The sequence below is a fragment of the Ochotona curzoniae genome, unplaced genomic scaffold, assembly GCF_017591425.1.
Source record: "Ochotona curzoniae isolate NIBS_2020 unplaced genomic scaffold, NIBS_Ocur_1.0 scaffold_4701, whole genome shotgun sequence".
Classification (NCBI taxonomy): Eukaryota; Metazoa; Chordata; class Mammalia; order Lagomorpha; family Ochotonidae; genus Ochotona; species Ochotona curzoniae.
The window spans coordinates 55,229,752-55,250,052 of record NW_024467122.1 but is presented as its reverse complement, the minus strand read 5'-3'; the positions used below and the strand labels follow the sequence as shown (position 1 = coordinate 55,250,052).

The 20,301-nt window shown below is 39.6% G+C and overlaps 1 protein-coding gene across 1 annotated transcript in view; it reads left to right on the top strand.

Annotated features, from left to right (window-relative positions):
- Nucleotides 1–20,301, top strand: part of FBN1 (fibrillin 1) — a 225,109-nt gene that overhangs the window by 183,859 nt on the left and 20,949 nt on the right. The window contains exons 43-54 of the mRNA XM_040968986.1: nt 305–430; nt 2,502–2,624; nt 5,719–5,844; nt 8,030–8,146; nt 8,851–8,979; nt 9,557–9,676; nt 11,138–11,263; nt 14,974–15,123; nt 16,143–16,208; nt 16,458–16,574; nt 18,339–18,458; nt 19,438–19,560. Coding sequence (XP_040824920.1) covers nt 305–430; nt 2,502–2,624; nt 5,719–5,844; nt 8,030–8,146; nt 8,851–8,979; nt 9,557–9,676; nt 11,138–11,263; nt 14,974–15,123; nt 16,143–16,208; nt 16,458–16,574; nt 18,339–18,458; nt 19,438–19,560 — 1,443 coding nt within the window. The remainder of the gene's footprint in view (nt 1–304; nt 431–2,501; nt 2,625–5,718; nt 5,845–8,029; nt 8,147–8,850; nt 8,980–9,556; nt 9,677–11,137; nt 11,264–14,973; nt 15,124–16,142; nt 16,209–16,457; nt 16,575–18,338; nt 18,459–19,437; nt 19,561–20,301) is intronic.

Below are 20,301 nucleotides of genomic sequence, written 5' to 3'. Positions count from 1 at the left end.
TCTTTCCTTCGTTTTTGTCTAAATTAACTCCTCACAGTCAGGATGGCAATCACTGACTTCTGTGCATCTGTCATATCCAGGTGCCCAGTGGATACAAAGATGGCTCCTGTCTGGATAAAACCGACATTGCAAAACAGACCAAAAAGACTGATAGTAAAACAATGTGAACGCATGAGTGTGTGGAAAGTGGCCGGGTTATTTCATGGGTGTCTGCTAGTTCCATCACCACCACACTCAATCCTGTCTCAACCTGTGCAGGACCCTGTGCTCTGCTGTCACTCATTTGTGGCTGCTCTATTTCTAGATATTGACGAATGCCGGGAGATCCCTGGGGTTTGTGAAAATGGAGTGTGTATCAATATGGTTGGCAGCTTCAGATGTGAATGTCCAGTGGGGTTCTTCTACAATGACAAGTTGTTGGTTTGTGAAGGTAAGCGATGTTGTCAGTATGTCATCCACAAATGAGCCAGCTAATAAGACAGTTTAATCATACACTGGGAAAGTTTCACAGCCCTGACATTTCAAAGTGCATTAAGCTGTAGAAATAGTGAAGGGCATTGTACAAAATTCCATGCCAAAAAAAAAAAAAATCACTAATTCCCGGTGGAAAAGCCAGGATGTGCGTTTTGCAGCCCCCTTTGCCCAACAACAATATACTAGATTTCCCGGCTGAACAACAACAAAAAAAAAGCGTTGAATTCATGGGTGTGACACATGGATTACTTTTGTTAACATAGCCAGAAAATGAACAAGTGGACAATCACCTTTAAATGAATCTCAGAATCAGTGTTCTCTTCCAGAGACTTTGCTATTCCCAAGTGAAAACAAAGTTAATACAAATATTCCAAACACATGAAAACATTCCACATGGCTAGAACATCAAATTTGATTTCATAGGAAGAATGTTGGCATTCATGCAAATAATACTTTTTTTCATTTTAAATTACCTCCTATTGCCTGCATATATGGATACGCATACATACAGTGATTCTGAGAATTTCTTCTAGCACTTCATGTTTTTCCTACATCTGGGGAAGACAGTGTTCTTTGCATTTTTATAAAAAGGTTATTACTGGTTATTAAATATAAAATCAGTTATTAAATATACAGTGTTCCCTAGGATAGCTGGAATAGTTTTTATGTAATATATAGGACTTAGGAATTTTTATTAGAAAAGCGAATGCCCTGTGGAAACCTATTATAGCACATATGTCCATATCTTAAGGTTTTAAATTTGTTTAAATAGGGGACAACTTATATACCACAACTAAAAGTGTAGCCCCAACGAGTACTTATTATGTGCTTTTCTCTTTGCTTTTGGGGACTATTTACCAGTAGGCACAGTTACTTTCCCCTAACTGCTGTGTGTATTAAGAGAGAGAGGTAAGAGTCATTCAGAACCTTCTTGGGAAGGGTTAGAGAAATCATCAAGAATCAGGTGCCTGGAAGGGAGGCATGGGTGTGGAAAAGGTGAGGGGACCCATGAGTGGATGATCCCGTAAGGCTAGACGTGACTGCCCTTCTCACAGTCATGCTCTTCCCTCTCCTGTACAGACTTCAGGATTCCCCTTCTCTTTCATTCAGATGTCCCTTTGACCATTACTTTAGCCAAGTGCCTCTTTGCCATCTGCATTTGCTGGAACAGTGGTTCTGGGCCAGAACCCATGACCATGGAAAGCCATAGCCACCACATATGCCCTATAGGCCTTACCATTTTTCAGACAAAAGCAACCTTGTTGAGCCATAAAATACTGTGGCTTTGAGTAAACACACATCTTCCTCAGGTATTAGTATATATGGGTATCAAGTGCCGGCACTAGCAGTCAAGTTTCATAACTCTATTTCATAGTATGATCAACCCAAGACCCCATATGTGGTCATGAGGAAGTACTTGCACTTGTGGATAATGTTACTCAAGTAAAAATTTTAGATAATGGATTTTCAATCTTCTTTTAAAAAGTTTATTTTTTTTTTTAGCAGTTTTAGGTCCCCAAATCCAGAAAACTTGAGAATCTATAATCATTTTCCAGTACCTCTTGCCCTACTTATCCATTGCATCCCCCGTTGTCAATGGCCCTCACCTGAACAGTACAGTTAACAACCAAGGAGCCTACATGGACATGTAATTGGCACGCAATGTCCATAGTTGACAATAGGACTCACCCTTGGTGCTGCACATTCTGTGGAGTTGGACAAATATATGATGACAGTTATCCAATCACACAACATAGTTTCACTCCCTTCCAAGTCTCTACTCCCAACCCCTGGCAACAACTGGTCATTTTATTGTCTCCACATCACTTACTATACATTTACTGATTAAAGGACATCTTAGTTGCTTCAAGATTCTGCCCTTTAAGAATATAGCTGCTGTAAATATCCCTGTTGTCTTTTCAGTGAAACCAATCAAAATAAGAAAATATAAATTTTTTTGGTGCAAGAGACTGTCAACACAATACTAGATTCTGTTCTCCTTCTAATTAATTTTTTCCTGTTTGCAGATATTGACGAGTGTCAGAATGGCCCAGTTTGCCAGCGTAATGCAGAATGCATTAACACTGCAGGCAGTTACCGCTGTGACTGTAAGCCTGGCTACCGCTTCACCTCCACCGGACAGTGCAATGGTATGTAGAGCTAGACGAATTGGGTACTCATGTCCTCCCATGACATCATCCCTGACAGATTTGCAATTTGCATGTCTGGAGATAGATAGACTGCAGAACATATGAGTTAAGGGTTAAAACGATAAACTCAACTACACTTAAAAAACGAAAAGTGCTAAAATGTCTAAATACTTGGCTTCTTTCCTTCTATAACAGATATTTTCAAAGCTAAGAAGTCATTCACACAAATAGGATTCATGCTGTTGTATCTGTTTTCTCCCCTGCAAATACCCACACATACACATACATGCCTAAGTGCATATATACACACACACATTCTACCTTATCCAGTATTCAGGCCCAAATAACATTTTTCCTTTCTTTGGCCCTCCATGTAATTCCCTTTATATGCAATGAACTTTGAACAGTCTTGATTCCATATCCCAAATCTAGACAGTGAAGTTCTCCTGAGCCTCACACATTAAACTGCATACACAGAACAAGGGAAACCAATGGTGTCTACATTTCTCCCCAAACATCTGATAGAGGAGCAATGATTGACATTAGCAAACATTAACATTAGTGCTAAGTCGTTTATTAAAGTAAGTGAGAAACTGGGCCCCCTACAGGTTGTATTTTTTGTTGTTGTTATTGCTCACTTCTGTCAGGCATGCAGTAGATACCAGAAGGATGGGTGAATTCTCAGCCCCGATTAATGGTAAGGCTATTCAGTATCTGACACGATCTTGTAGCCAGTATTATGAAAAATTAAAGCACTGTTATTTCAGCCCAGAAGCAAAATGCTTCAGAATGGTTTAAGCGATTATAAATCATTGTATAGTTAGCAAAGAAGTCAGGAAGAATGTGTTATTCTGCTTATGGTTCATTTCATAGCAAGTTTCCTGGATATTTTAGGCATTTGTGAATGAAACAACTCAAGGGAACACGATCAGACTTTAGTTGGATTTCCTTGCCTGCCAGTGATTAAGTGGTAGGAAGTGCACTGCTCTCTGCAGGGCATTTTGCATTGTTTTATGAGACCTTAGTGGGAAGAGGGTGTAATAACAGAACAAAAAAAAAATCACTTTGAGAATCAAGACTTGTTTTGTTGGGTTTAGAGGAACATGTGCAAGCATTTAGCACTTTGTCAGCCGAGCTGTTGTTACCCATGTATTAAAAATTCAGGACAGGAAGAGTGAGGACGTCTCTGATATGAGCCACAATGCCCCAGTGAAACTTGGCATTGACACCACTTCCCTGCATTTTGCTGTGAATTTATATTCCTTTGGACCCAGATGAAGTAACACTAACTAAAATACAGAATTACTGGTAATGTAGGACTTGTCATTTCATACCATTTCATACTCAGGGAAGAAGTTGGACAGAGCTATTTTATAGAGCAAGACAAGATATCCAGCCATAACATGCTGGGGCTTAGCCTCAGTTTCATGTAGAACACTGACATGCACAAAATACACCCTGTGTTAGCAGCATAAGTGTTATGGGTGAGTGTAGTTTGTAACTAGAGATTCTATTTTCCTTCATGCATTGACATCTTCAGAAGAAATATGTACTTGGATTTTGCAACATTTCCACCTCTAGAGCAGAAGGCTTCATTGCAGAAATGTCTTTGTTAACATCTGACTTTACATGTACTTTGAGATGTCTTTCAATGCTATCCTATACTTGACAGTGTGCAGTCAGGTTTCAGAGTACTCTTCATTTGTGTTTAAAACAAAAAAAGAACTGAATGAGACTTTCATTTCAATTGATAAATGCATCATTTTAAAGTCCAAATGATAGCTGATCACAGCAGGCACATGATATCTGAGAAATCTGAGAAAACATTTGGTTCCCGAAGCTTGTGATGCTAGTCTGACCTTGAGGGTTGCAGTTACAGCAGATACAGCTGCTTCTGAGACGTTTTGCCCAACTGCAGACACGAGACGCTTTCCTCCCACTCAGCATCACCCCCCAACCTCTGTGTGAGTGGGTGCACTGACAGCATTCTTACCTCCTCAGTAGCCATTCAACCCTTCTATCGCAACTTCATACATAATCTCCTAAGTTTCTCCAAAATGTTGTGTTTTGTAGAAACTCAGATTTCTGGGTCTTAAAGCAAAACGAAAACTTCACAGTTAAGTTCTCTAGCATCATAACATTATATTCCACCAACAGACCTGCATATTCCAACAGCGAGTCTTGATGACTCAGCTAAGAGCAGTATGCTCTACAGCATCTATTGCAAAGATGTCACTCTGTTTTCTTTTGTGAGCACAGGAAAACCAGGATGATACAATGCTTTTCAGATTACATTTTTCCAAACATAGTCTGGAGCACTTTAGAAAGCATGTAATTACATTGTTTACTGCTTCATGCATTAAATGCTGCCTCCTAGCTAATCAGATTTCAGGAAAGCAACAAAGATTCAGTGGGTGATAAATATGATTTAGAGCTTACAGGCTGGCAGAAGCAAGGGGGACTGGGACTGTTTTCCCTCGAGTATATATGAATATTGGAAGAAAACATCAGTAGGATTGCCAAGTCATACAGGAGCCATGTGTGGACATGAGGCTTTATGAAGATGACATGAAACGTTACAAGAATAATAAAACAATGAGGTGAACTTCAGCAAGGGACAACATGGGCTATCCATTAAGAACAACTTTATCAAAGCAACGAGATTGGCTTAATTTTTATGTAAATTAACAGGAGCTATGAAGTGTTCATGACTTGTGGGCACCAAATCTTGACAAGTTAAAATACCTCAGTTAATTCTACAGACCATGACACCACCTGGGCAGGTCATCCGTCAGAAGAACCTCTTAACTGGTTTTTCTCCCCATGCTACTTCCCAGCGTTCTCATCTTTCAGAACATCTGATGCCTGGCTCTTGTTTTCTCTGTTTCATGTATTATAAAGATACTCTGAATCTCCCTCGAGAAAGCGTCTTAGCCAATTTTGAGGCAAAAATAAATATGATGCCAGCATGTGTTTTACTAATTTAGTTTAGAGCTGGGGTTAATCCTGGGAACAACAGTTAGATGTAAGTCATTCATTTACATTTTGCCTCGTAAGCTTGCAGTGAAATGGTTAAGATGTTTTTTATTCACAGATCGCAATGAATGTCAGGAAATCCCCAACATCTGCAGCCACGGACAGTGCATTGACACCGTCGGCAGTTTTTATTGCCTTTGCCACACAGGTTTTAAAACAAATGCTGATCAAACCATGTGTTTAGGTAAGTGTGTGTTGTTTTTCATTTTCCCCTTCATTTCCTATTGAACAATCGGCTTGCTCCCAAATAGCTAGGAAATTTAATATAACTCTTATGGTAGTTGTTTTGCTGCTTACAGAATAGAAACACAGGCAAGTGAAGGAAGTAACATCCTACCATGTTAGGCCGTCTAAATTTAATAAGCTTCTTCCTTGATACTCATTGGATTAAGGGATCAATAGATATGAAGATACAAATCGAAATTTTCTTAATCTTAGCAGCCTATTCTTTTGTAATATTTATGTGAATTTATATTATTAGGATAGAGATCAGCTTTTGAGTGTCAGAATGGGCATTTTTTTTTTCTGAAAGAACAATCTAAAGTTTGGATCAGATCTCAAGGCAAATATGCAGATTCTTTGATTTTTTTTTAAAGAGTTATTCGTTTAGCTTGAAAGAGTTACAGAAAGAGAGGAAGAGAGACAGAAGTCTTCCATCCACTGGTAAATGCCAGAGCTAGACCAGGCCAAACCCACGAGCTTTATTCAGGTCTCCTACGTGGGTGACAGGAATCTAAACACTTGAACAATCTTCTGCTTTCCCAAGCCATTATAGGTAGATGATTAAAGTGGAGCAACTGGGTTTGAACCAGCGTCCATAAAGGATTTCAGCATCTTAGGCAGCAACTGATCAACTTGACCATAACACTGACCCCTACAGATCTTACAAAGGCAAAAGAAAAGAAAATTATTTTTCTAGGAGGAAAAGGAGCTCAAAACTTTAAATCTCTTTCTTGGTTTCAGGTTTGTCAAGCTGTTCAAATAAACTCCCAACACATAATCATCCCTCCTTTTTTCCTTTCTTTTTCTACCTCAAAGCAACACCCATTTTATCTTTGGGGAAATTTTAAGACTATGAATTAGTTTCATAGCTGAAGAAGAGCAATCAGTAGTGTAATGCTTAAATTGATTGTCTTTGGCTATAGCTGGATTTATCCATTAGAGAACATTCTTATAAAGATTTGTCTTCTCTAGAGTGGTAACACATTTTAAATTGAAGCAGTAAATCATGCCGGTTCATCACTGGGCAGCTAATCCTTGCATAGCCATCAGACATTGCCCAACTTTCTCCTTCCACTGAATTTTCTAGAACCCCCTAACAAAGAACCTGCCTCACCAAAGGGATTTACCAGCATGGTTAAATAAGAATCAAGACAGAAGCACTTATTTGCTGGCATGATTTATCTGGATAAATGAGTTTACATAGAAACACACACAATTAGACCCATTGGGGTCAGCAGTGGCTTCCTGATTTGGGATTAAAAATAATTCATTTTCATGCCTAAAATCTGCCCAGGAAGCAAATTCTGAATATGATCATTGCATTTTGCACTCCCCCACAGCTTATCTGTTGATCTTCCATTCCTTCTCTCTCCCATCTTCCTTGTATTTTTTAATTGTACCTTGTTCTTTTAAATCACTACTGTCAAGTTCTTCCCTTGAGCTTATTAATTTCCTTCCAGCTGCTGTAGGTTGATGCAGACACTGAAGAAGCTATGAGAGCCATATGTTATAGCCAATGAGAAAAGTCATAAGCCAAAAAAATAAATAATAACGGAAGAATGCACAAGAGAACCAAATAGAGTGTCATCATATTAATTTAGAAAAGGGAGATAGTTGATTGTGGTTAGGAGTTGTATCGTTGAGGGACGACTGGGAAAAAGGAAAGGAAGACGAAGTGGCAAGTGAGTTAGAAAGCTATTTTGTTGTTGATTTCGGGGTAATGCCAGGTGAGTCAGTACTTTTTGGTAAATTGGAGTGAGAATCCTAAGGACTGAATTGTGCCAAAGTTGGCAACAAATCAAGACCCAGATACACACGGAATTTTTTCCATTTTCATGTAAAAATATTTGAGAAAAGTGGCAAGGGTGAAAAATTCTAGAAGTAAATAGAACAAAATAATTCTTGTCCAGTTCTCATGTCCTTAGTTTGCCTACTTTCACATTCCAACCAAGGAAAGGACCAATTCCCAAGGTTGAGAACTTCGCCTCTTGCTAGTTTCTAACAAGAACCTCCCACTGGCATCCACAAAGTTCTCAGGCTACACATGAGATTTTTGTGAACCCCCAAATGCTCTTTTAGCCCAGCAACTGCATAACTATTTTTTTCCATTAATAATTATGTTCCCCATGGATTTTTTTTCTGACTAGACATAAATGAGTGTGAAAGAGATGCCTGTGGGAATGGAACTTGCCGAAACACTATCGGCTCCTTCAACTGCCGCTGCAACCACGGTTTCATTCTTTCTCACAACAACGACTGTATAGGTGCGTGTGTAAAATTGTGTGTCACAGAGGAAGTCCATTTTACATGTATTCTTTGTAATTATTATCATCTTCAGTGTGTCTGCTGTCTTCTTAAATACATGCCATTTGACTTCTCAGATACAATTGCTAATGCAATGTCAAATCTAGTAACCATATTACTTTTACTGAAATGCTCATGAACACCTTTAATTTTTATTCTTTATATAGAAATTACATTTTTCAGAAATAATGTGGACGGTCTTGTCCAGGTGAGACATTGTAGCCTCTCTCCAACTAAAAGGTTGCACAATTTTAATCTACAAAATCTCCCATGTACAACATGTGAGGCGACAATAGTAAATTTTGTACTGTAGATTAAGTTTATATACTTCTAATTTGAATAATATTAAAAATTCTTTCAGCTGAGTTGTGTATTGGTAAATCAGTTTTAGCTTTTAAAACCCAAAAAGGATCAAGATGAAACATATAGATTCTCATATAGGTGATTGGTTTCTAACAGTCATGTAATCTTGTTAGTTTTGGATAGGCGTTTAAAGCTAGGTCTATTGTTACGAATTAGATTTGCAATGGAATTTCAGTGTTTGGTGAGCCATCAAAGGCCACTGAAGCTCAGGATAAGTCTATTTTCCCTTTAAAAGTTTTCATCATTGCTGAGATTATGACATTTTCATTGGACTATATTAAAGGAGTTTTGGTTTTGGCAGATGTTGACGAGTGTGCGACTGGAAATGGAAACCTTTGCAGAAATGGCCAGTGTATCAATACAGTGGGATCCTTCCAGTGTCAATGCAATGAAGGCTACGAGGTGGCCCCAGACGGGAGGACCTGTGTGGGTAAGGACCTGTGCGACCCAGGATGCTATGGTCCTGGAGGTCATTCAGAGAAGCATGTGTCTCCATTCTAATCCAGTCTTCCTGAGTCTGCAAGAAAAATCACAGTAACTTTGTTTTAGTCATGCCTGTACTGACTCTGTATGTGGTACACTTACATATCACATATAATCATTTCCACTTATTTATAAAAATCAAGTCATTGCATGCACAGAAAACAGTTGTTGTTAAATTTAACAGTTAAGTAGTTAAATTGTTTTGTAAACAATTGTGACTTTCTATTTTTTTAAACACAATTGCAGTAATCTTTTAGGTGTCTTTAAAATCTTTATACTCTTCATATTAGACCTTCTAGAAATGCTTCATTGTTTCAGGTAAATTAAAACATGTCTTGTTAGCCTGCCCACTTTGGAAGGCTGATAAGGCTTACTTTTATTATCACAGATCTTTCTTTATGCTGGAATTCTGTCTAAATAGCTTCATATATTTCTTTGATTGAATTCCAGTTTCTTCAAAATTTATCTATTTGATAAAAACCATACCAATGGACATCTCTTCCTTTTTTTGTCTTTATTGGCAGATATCAATGAATGTCTTCTAGAACCTGGAAAGTGTGCGCCAGGCACATGTCAAAACTTGGATGGGTCCTACAGATGCATTTGCCCACCTGGATACAGTTTGCAGAATGACAAGTGTGAAGGTAGGCCGATGAGCAATGTTTGGAAGTGGGTGGTTTTGGTCACTGCACTGCAATTACCAAGCCAACAGGTGTCTTCATTTGCATACTTTGTCAGAAGCATATCCAAGGGCAGTAGACATGATTAGTAGCCTCATCCTTCAGACATGAGAACAGCTCATTCTGTGTCCATTTGTAATGAAATTATTTTGCCCTGTGCATGTTGCTGGTAATATTATCTTCTTTCACATGAAATTTTATAAAGCTTATAAAATTCTCATATCTGAATTGTATACTTTTAAGTGGCAGTTGTTTGCAAGTAATTTAAAATCAACTGATTACAACTGTGTTAAAATCATTAAGCTCTCACATTCAAGGTTGGATGAGTATGGTTACATGATTTGTGTATTCAACTATTGGGTGAAAACTATTGGGTAGTACAGATGTCTTATCAGCTGTGCATTTTCAGAATGCCTTATAGTATTGCATTCATTTAATTTCACCACGAAGTCATGGTATTGGTAGAAGACATTAAATTTCCAGAACTCAATAATAAATAGGAAGGAAAAGATTTTCAAAAAGTCTCCCAGTTCATTCTCTTTCCTTTAAAACTTTTATAAATAATCCATAGTGAATGAAAATTTTCTCCACTTTTAACATTGTCAATTAGAAATTTTGTTATATATCCAAGAAGCGCTTTGTGTTTTGTTGAAAAAAATGAAATGTTTTTATAAACATAGCTGACTCGGAATCAAGACTTATCATTTTTCTACAAATTCCTACTGAAAGCGAGAGTGATAGGTGAGTTGGTAGAATAGAGTGGCCATTCTTTTTCTATCAGTAGGGTGATAACATGATTTATTGACAAAACCAAGGCAATGCTGAAATTAGGTCAACACACATAAGCAGGAACTCACAACACACATAGCCAGGCAGAGTAGAAATAGTCAAACTTCAGCGCAGATCACCCTTTATAAGGGCTAAAATGTGTTTGTATGCTAAAGAAAAACTGCCATATTCTAAGTGTATCATATTCCTCTTCTCTCTAATGAAAGAAAAACTGCTGCCAGTACAACAAAGGTAGTTTTGTGCCAACCAAAAAATTAACATGCACATTAAAGTTAGGGACTTCATTTTGTGTGATGCCTTTAGCTTGTACTACAGGGGGTTGTATTTCTTGGAAAAGCTCCGTGGATGGGTGGAAAAGAATAAATTTGGGTCAAAGGGCTACGTGTCACCTGGATTGGCTCACTGCTTACACACTTGAAGTCTCAGCTTTTTGGCTTATGATGCAAAGGTGAAGTGTGACTTAAGACATCACCACAGAGCACTAACGCATACTAAAATTATCATTAGGCTATGGGAAAGAACCTTCATTCTTTGGATGGTTTTAAGACTCAGTTGCCCTTGGTCTTTTGTCATTTTGCATTTGGTATCTGATGGTGGCTCTGTTGTGTCTTGACCTTGATGTTGTCATTCTTTTAGATATTGATGAGTGTGTGGAAGAGCCAGAAATTTGTGCTTTGGGCACATGCAGTAACACTGAAGGCAGCTTCAAGTGTCTCTGTCCAGAAGGGTTCTCCTTGTCCTCCACGGGAAGAAGGTGCCAAGGTAAACGCCTTTGAAGACTTTGGACTTTCATTACTCTGTGTTTATTTGGTGTGGCCTTACATTTTAAACATGGCACAGCTCCGACTCATTGTGAATGGGAAGATGGAGAATTTTCATTCACCCAGAGGTCTAATGATTACCAGATGTCAGAAGGTTCATGTCTACTTTTAAGGTTAAGAACTCATCCATCAAGTCATGGTTGTTCATACAGCTTTCTTGGCACCTCAGCTAAGAACACAGATGATGATGGGCTCATCCATGGAGGAGTCACCATGAACCACTGGAACAACAAAGCCAGTGGGGAGGTCTCACAGGACCTCTGAAAAAGTAGCCTGCAAGGTTGTAGGCCAAATCCAACCTTCCAGACAGAAAAATCACAACCCAAACCACATGCCCTCCATCTCTTACAAAACAATTTCTTTTAGGAAACAGAAAAATAAATATAAAATGATTAGGACTCAGGTTGGTTGGGTCAGGAATATTGTTTGTCAGTATTGCAGAGATGGTTAAGGGATATGCAATAGTTCTGGATCAGGAATACTATTTGTTAACAATTAAAGATGGTCAAGAGTTTCCCAGGCTGACTTTCCAAAAAAAACCAAAAGTTTAAAAATCAAAAGGAGTCTGAACTTAAGCATACTGTGTTCTTAAATTTCAGAAATTTGTTTAGATATTTCATAGCATTGCAATTATATGTGGATATCTACTTATTCAAATTAATTGAATATGTTCTAGTTGCAGTAGGGGCAGGGTAGCACAAACACATGCAGGTATGTATTTTCTACCCATGTTCTTGTGTTGTTGGGTCATTATTTTTTGTTAGGTTGGTTTTTTTGTTCTCTTTGTGTGTGTGTGCTATTTTTGATTTTCTATTAGCAAAAAGGCAAGTTTCCAAAATTGGATTTGGGACCCCAATTTTGCCATTTTTAGCTTGAAGCCATTCATTTAATTTTTTTGGAAGCTTCATTTCTTTATTTCTAACAATAACATCTTTCCAAACAAATCCTATTAAGTATGTGATACGACTTTCTTAGTTTCTGAGTTCCCATTAAGACTCTTGCTTAATGTTATCTTGAATATTGAATTCACTTCCTAATTTTCAACTGGGGATTTTAGAAATAAGGAAAGAGTTTCGGTATTCTATGATTGGTTAGCTCTTGTAGGCAGCTGTGGGAGAGTTAAGTACATTTTGGGCTGGTGGTGGTAAAGGGGCACTTAATGCAAATGGATATTCTTTCCATAAAACACAGACCAGCTAGATAAATTCTAACTCCTTCTCCCTGGTTTTTGTGTGCCTATGGCTTGGCCAGAGTTTTGAAAGAAAGCAGTGAGAAACCAGGTGTGAATCTGCTGATGTGGCAGGCCAGAGGAAACTGCTAGGCTATTAATTCAATTTGCACTGGCCTGTCACAGAGCAAACTAGCAGTGCAGGAAGAATCAGCCCAGCTGTGAGCCGCCCAGCCACATGCTTGGCTCCAGAAGGCAGAGCCAGGACTGAAGAATGCAAGCAGGAAAAGTGACTTTCTTGTAGTTCTTATGAAATTTCAGGGGTGATTCAGGACCCTTTGCAGATGGACTGGTCAACAGACATCTGATGAGCCCTAGTTAAAGCCTGTGGGTGAGCACAACTGACTTTCTCAGTGCAAGGCACCTTTGATTAATAAACCAATTCTAGAGAATCACCACAAGCAAAAGTAAATCTCCCACAGAGTGCAGATTTTATTAAAGCCAGGAAATCAAAAATTGGGTTTTTCTTGTAAGATGAAAAATTAGGAGTCACACTTCTATTGCCCATGAAATAAGAACATTCCACAGAGCATGGCTTGCGTCCTATAGCAGCAAATGCTGTGGAACCCAAGTGTACAGGTTGTGTTCTGAAAGACCACAGGCCACTCTTACGCAAAGTTCAGTGAACAGAATTGTCACTGAGGCTGACTTGACATTTCATACAATCAAGTCTGGCTAATACCAAGAATTTTGGCAGGGGGAGGGGGTAGATAGGGGTGGGGAAGAAAAAGTCTGCAACAAGCATAGTGACTAAAGCAATTTCTACACACCGCTGTTAGAGCATGAACATCTACAGCTAAAAGAAACACTACAAACTGGAAAGCAAAGGAGAGTTCAGTTTTAATGTTTGTTGAAACATTTTTGTGAGTACTTACTTACTGTCTTAACTTACTTAAGACAGTTGTAAGCATAAACAATGAAAACAAGTCTTGATAAACATGAAAGTCTGAATATAACAAAGGACTTGAATAATTCAAGAAATAAAAAAGGTATCCTCCAGAGGTGATTGCTTGCTACGTCTTGACAAAACAAACATTTAGATGGCAAGGGTGTTGCTAGACAAGGGCTGTTATTGTCCTTGGCCTCTGGAAGGGTGGTCTACTAAAAAGTGATAGAAGTAGAAGCAGAAACTAGAAAGAGGGAATTTATGGGAACAAGGAAAGCAGGTCCGTCAAAGAAGGCGACCTGATTTGACCTAAAGAGCTTGGTAAATACAATAATGCACTAGACTAGATAGATAATTTTTAGCTGGATTAAATGGAAAGCTTTCTTGTTACCTTTGGCAAGCCTGTTAATCTTACACTGTCATGAAATCAATGCTGGGGAAGTTACTTAATAGGAAGGCAATAGGGAGGTATAATAGTTTACTTCCTGGGACTGGAAGACAGGAAGTAGGGGAAATAAAAAATCAGAGGTGATCAGATACAAAGAGAAACTATAAAGTGGATACTAAACCCTCTGCTTGACATCTGTAGATATTAGCCACTTGGAGAGAGAGAGGCTTTGTAAGGTTTTGGAAGTCACATTTGAAGAAAACACACTCCAGATCCCCGTATGAGCTTACTTTTCAGAGTCACCCAGTTTGTTCCATAAGAACTGGAAAGTTTCCAAAACCGTAGCAAGTGATGTTGGATACTTTTGCAGGCAGTAGGCACCATATCCTTTATTGTAGTTACCAAACAGTAATGCACTTGAAAGAAACTGTTGTCCTCCTTCCCACCCATAGACCCCTGTACTCCTCTTCCCTTTGTTCAGCCAAGCAAGCTCTGTCAACATAGAACACTGATGTGGCTGTGTGTGTGTTTGTGTAAAATCTGCAAGAAGTTTCACTCATGTTTGTAGTCAGCAGCTTCATGATCAGCTCCTTCAGTGACTTATGCTTGTGCTGTGTTTTCCATAGAGTTGCTGGTTATATCTGTGATGTGGGGTTTGAAATTGGTTTTAGGTCTTAAAGGGCACAGGATCATTGCCAAAGTGAGATATCTCCGTACTATTAAAACCAGTAGAGCTCCCTTATCTAGTGTGCTCATTAAACAGTAGACAAAACCCACATAAGTGGAGCCATCAGTGAAGGATTCTTGGGAATGATTATATCTGAGAATGTTCTAACCCTAAAGTCACTGATTGATGTCAGATTTCAAAAAATGACAGTACTGGATTTTATTATTCGCATCACTGTATGTTGAACTATCTGCTAAAATAATAAAAGAGAAAATAAAAGCCACGTAGATTTGCTTATCAGGTCTCTCTACAGCAGTCGCCTGTGTCTTTAAGTGATCTCAGCTGAGTCACTGTTATAATCCCTGAAGGGGTTGCTGTGACAGAGAGAACACACTGACCAGGGTGGATTGTTTCTTCTTCACTGCTGCACAAGCAGGATCCAAGAGGAAAGTCTCTCAAGGTAGCATGAATTTATATTGCAGATTTGCGAATGAGCTACTGCTATGCGAAGTTTGAAGGAGGAAAGTGTTCATCACCCAAGTCCAGAAATCACTCCAAGCAGGAATGCTGCTGTGCCTTGAAGGGGGAAGGCTGGGGAGACCCCTGTGAGCTGTGTCCCACTGAGCCTGATGGTATGTCTGATATTTGCATCTCTCCTTGGGCTGTTCAAGGCATAGATGGGTTATGAAACAAGATTGTGGGCCTTTGTGAACAAATGTGTTTATTTAATTTGAACGTCAGAGTTAAAGAGAGAGGGTGTAAAGAGACATCTTCCAAATGCTGGTTCACTCTCCAAGTGACTGCCATGGCCAGGTCCCAGCCAGGTTCAAGTCAGGAACTGAAACCCCATCTTGATGTCTAATGGGTGGCAGGGGCCCAAGTATTTGGTCTGTCTTTTGCTGCTTTCCCAGGTACATTAGCAGGGAGCTGGATCAGAAGTGGAGCAGCTGAAACTCCAACCGACACTCTTACAGGTTGCTGGTGTTGCAGGCAACAGCTTAACCTGCTGAAAGCCAGCAGAGGGTCAGACCTGACTAAAGATAATCAGACCATTTGATTGAAAGTCTAATAAAATACACATTTTCAGCACCGTGGCCTAGTGGATAAAGTCCTCGCCTTGAACGCACTGGGATCCCATATGGGCGCCAGTTCTAATCCCAGCAGCTCCACTTCCCATTCAGCTCCCTGCTTGTGGCCTGGGAAAGCAGCTGAGGATGGACCAAAAACTTGGGACCCTGCACCCGCGTGGGTGGCATGGAGGAAGTTCCTGGCTCCTGACTCTGGATTGGCAAAGCACCGGCTGTTGCGGTCCCTTGGGAAGTGAATCATCGGACAGAAGAGCTTCCTCTCTGTCTCTCCTGCTCTCTGTATATCTGACTTCGCAATAAAAATAAATAAATCTTAAAAAAAGAATACTCATTAAAATTATTTTATTTCAGGAGCTAGGTAGCTGTTGTCTTTAGCTATGTTGTGAATCAGAGGTGCCCAAGGACCCGTCAGTGTTACTTTAGAGGGTCTTGTTAGTGTCACCTGGATTTTGGGTTTGTCCTGTTCGTCCATTCCCAGCACGTGCAGCATGTAACTATTGCTTGAGGAGAAGCTGTGACTGGTGGCCTTGGGGCTCCCTAGTAACAAGTGCATGTCTCTGCAGAGGCTTTCCGCCAGATCTGTCCCTATGGAAGTGGGATCATCGTGGGGCCTGACGATTCTGCAGTTGGTGAGTAGCCTGTACTGCATGCTCAACATTCCTGAATATTTTCAACAACTCCCTTTTGTTGTAACAGTCACTGTTACTCCTCCACATCTAACTTGAAACATTTAGCTCTACATTTTTTTGACATTACATACACATGCCAATTCTATTGTGATATTAGACCTTTGAACAACTCAATGCTGAAACGGCTATAGTTAACCCTAGTGGCTTTTTTAAAGATGCCTTCGTATTAACTCCTTTTCCTTCTTTAAGATATGGATGAGTGCAAAGAACCTGATGTCTGTAAGCACGGGCAGTGCATCAATACCGACGGCTCCTATCGCTGCGAGTGTCCCTTCGGCTACATTTTAGAAGGGAATGAGTGTGTGGGTGAGTAATGAGTTACTGCTGGGATTTTACAACTTAGAAAGCAGCCATTACGTATTCACATCTGGACATTTCTGTCCTGACATGGGCCTTTGGTGAGTTTGAGCCATCCTTTCAGGTGTCGTTGCTTTAGAACTAGAAGGTGACTAGCCGAGTCACCTTCAGGTGCCAGGCACAGTGATGGCACGAGAGGTCAGGGCAGTGCGTGAAGCAGACAAGGTACTTCTCGGCCTGGATCTTAGTCTAGTGAGTGAAGACAGATCCATGGCATGCCTAAAGAGATGTTAGGAAGGACAATGCCATCATCAAAGTGAAATTAGAAAATGAAATTGCTCGTGTCCATCGTCTTATTACTTTATGAAATACAAAATTTATTTTGGTTTTGTTACATTTAGTAATATGACTGGTAATGTTATCTAGCATAAATTATTCTTGTTTTAACTCTTCATTAACATTTCAAAGAATGATGGCTCACCCTTGACCCTTAATCCACACTAACTCCAAGTTCAATCCAAGCATTATATTTCTTTATCTAAAATTCCAAAACAACCTGACGTTAACTGATGAGATTTGTCTATATGGATTAGAAAGCTCTTTTTGTTTACAAGGGATCTGTGTATAAAAATTTTAACCTCAGCTGTGGGTGCTCCAGTCGTATTTTTAGCTTAAGCCTTAGAATGTAATGTTTTTCAGGTGAGCTAATGTATTTGTATTTAATATTGCTGCTCTAAAAATCAATAATAACGTGATTTTTATCAACACGAACGAGAAGTAATACTGTTGTGAAGTGTGGCTTACTAACAGAACAGAAGCAAGTTTGTCAGTGTTCCCCCTTTTGGAATCTCCAGGCAGTGCTATTGTTTCCATGCCAGCTGAGCTCCTCACCTGGGCTCTCTCTGCCACTCTCTTGCACCTTCACATTCAGTCTTCAGAGCCCCCAAATAAAATGTAACCCTTGACAACAGTCCATTACCTTCTATGGCTTAGACAGACAAAATAACAAGGTTAGTTCCCAAAATATTGCCTTTCTCAGAAATTTTTCATCCCAAGGGTTGTATCACAAGGGTGAGATTTCTTGGTAGATGGCTTAGGAAGCATATGGAGGTTGTAGGTCTCCTTAGTAAGATGTGTCCTTTCTCCATGATTGTTTAGAGAGATCATATCCTAAACATATTTTTTCTGTTCTTTCTTCTGCCTGATGTGAGCCATCTGGCTTCAACAGAACCAACAAAATCTACTTGAATCTTGGTTTTAGCCAGTGTATTAATTCTGCTTAACCCCTGGTCTCTTATTTTGCGTAAGTTTAGTCTTCTATTTTATATCTGGCATGAATCCCTCATGTTTAAGGCTTCTTGAAGAGTGATGTAATGAAAAGCCAAGCTGGATATGTATTTCTAGCTTTAAACAAGCGAGAATGTTTGACTTGTTTTAAGAGCCTTGTTTTAACCATTTGAGCATCTACCCCCAGTAGAAGATTCACTTCTTCCTAAGATGGGAGATAGCAGAAAATCATCAGGAAGAGCATGTTATAGGGTCTAGTTGTCCAGGTACTATCACTTGCCATTGCCACTGAGCAAATAAAATTTTACAGCTATAAGCCTATAATATTCAGGCAAATGTGTTCCTTTTATGCAATAGCAGAATGAGAATTGAGATGTTATGCTACATATCAAAGTGCTCTGGTAGAGTGAAAGGCATTGTCTGACTAAAAAGATGCTTTATCTCAATTTAACCCGGATGCATTTGGATCCACCTGCTCGCTTACAGATACTGATGAGTGTGCTGTGGGCAATCCTTGTGGAAATGGAACCTGCAAGAATGTGATTGGAGGCTTTGAATGCACCTGTGAGGAGGGATTTGAGCCTGGTCCTATGATGACATGTGAAGGTAAGTCTCTTCAACACAGAATTGTTGGTTGTGTAGGAGCTGTGGGAACAGTTGATCGATAATATGAGATACCATGCAGGCCAGGGGACCTGTGCCATCCTTTCCTCTCTGTGTGGCCCCCTCTCTGCAGAGTATCTTTTAAAGGCACAGGCAGCCCAAAGCACAGTGAGGATGTGCAGCACACAGAGCACCTGTTGGCATGGCCCTGCCAGTCATCCCTGGGTTTAGCTGTTCTATGTGAATTGACTCCTTTCTGTTTTTCAAATTTCCTTCTTTTTCTTTGTCCCTTAAGTTCCCTTTCTCTTCTTGGTTTCTCTTTTTTTCTAGTCAGAGAAACATTCGTACACAGAGTTAACCACTAGCATCTTACAGAATCTGGAGGCAGTCATGAAAGTGACTCCTGTGCTATGTAAGCACCTGAAAGCTGTTCATCTCTGTGCCTGGTAGATTGTATGGAAAGAGGGAAAAGAGAGAGCCCCCTTAACAGTGGTTGTTGAAGAGTGGTCCCTGGAGCAGCTGCAGGAATATCCCTGGGAACTTGTTAGAGAATCTGATTTTTAGATCTGGTCCCAGACCTCTTAACTCTAAGAGTGGGGCCCGGTAACCTTCCAGGTGATCTGAGACCCTCCAGCTGAAAACCCCTGCCATAAGAAAAGAACAGAGAGGAGGAGAAAGTAGAGGATAAAATTGCTGTTAGGTTTCAAAAGTCTCCCATGTGTAGAGTGGCCTACTATTTCTCTGAATGACCCTTGATCAGTGTAACAAGACAATAAGCATAAACTGAGACACTATTGGGGGATCCAGATTATATGGTCACCTTACACTAAATATAATGCATGTAGTTCACTCATGTGTAATTCCCCAGAACACAGACTACTTAGGTCGTATTGACAATAATGCAGCATTTGAACTTTTGGCAAAAGTCTGTATTTTCTTTTTTTAATATCTATGATCCATTTCCTACTTCCTTCTGCTGCAGATATAAATGAATGTGCCCAGAATCCTCTGCTCTGTGCCTTCCGATGTGTCAACACTTATGGGTCTTATGAATGCAAATGTCCTGCTGGATATGTCCTCAGAGAAGACAGGAGGATGTGCAAAGGTGAGACATCCTTGTTCAAGGTCATCTTAGCCAGGGAACTCTAACTCCATTTGTGATGGGAAATGGTACTTATAGAGCTTCCTTTAAGAGAGTAGAGCTGGGGAGAAGGGGACATAGATACATATAGATTATACTCATGTATAAAGTGGGAGTTGTTACTATCTCATCTCCCCCTAAATTGTAGCTTCAAGCATCCCAACTGGCCAAGGAGTGCACTTTATTAGTTCACTGTGCATTGCATGCCTATGGCATTCTGGTCATTCTAAAAGATATAGAGACATACTTATTCATCTTCAATAAACTCAATATGAAGTAACTGGGATAAAGATAATAAATAACCATACTGCAATGTGATGAATGCTATGAGGGTTATACACACAAAATGCTCAGAAAAGGAGTGTATAAAAGCACCAAGAAAGGGATCCCCTTATATAAGAGATATTCTAGTCAAGAATGGAGTAACACATGGACTCTATTTTAACTAAAACATTTCCATTATGTTTGCTGAACCCCTAAAATTTACAAAACACCAGAGTAGACTCTGTTGTACAAACTTGGGTAATCAGAATTGGCTCCTGGAGGGCTCTAACTTATTTCTTGCAAGTTTTTTAATGAGCAGATTCTCAATACACTATTGCTGGAGGGTGGGAAGACTTCCTGTGATAAAGTCCAGATTTCTCACCTGAAAACATTTGAAAGTAAAAGACAGATAGGGAAGAAAATGCAAAAGGACAGAATGTT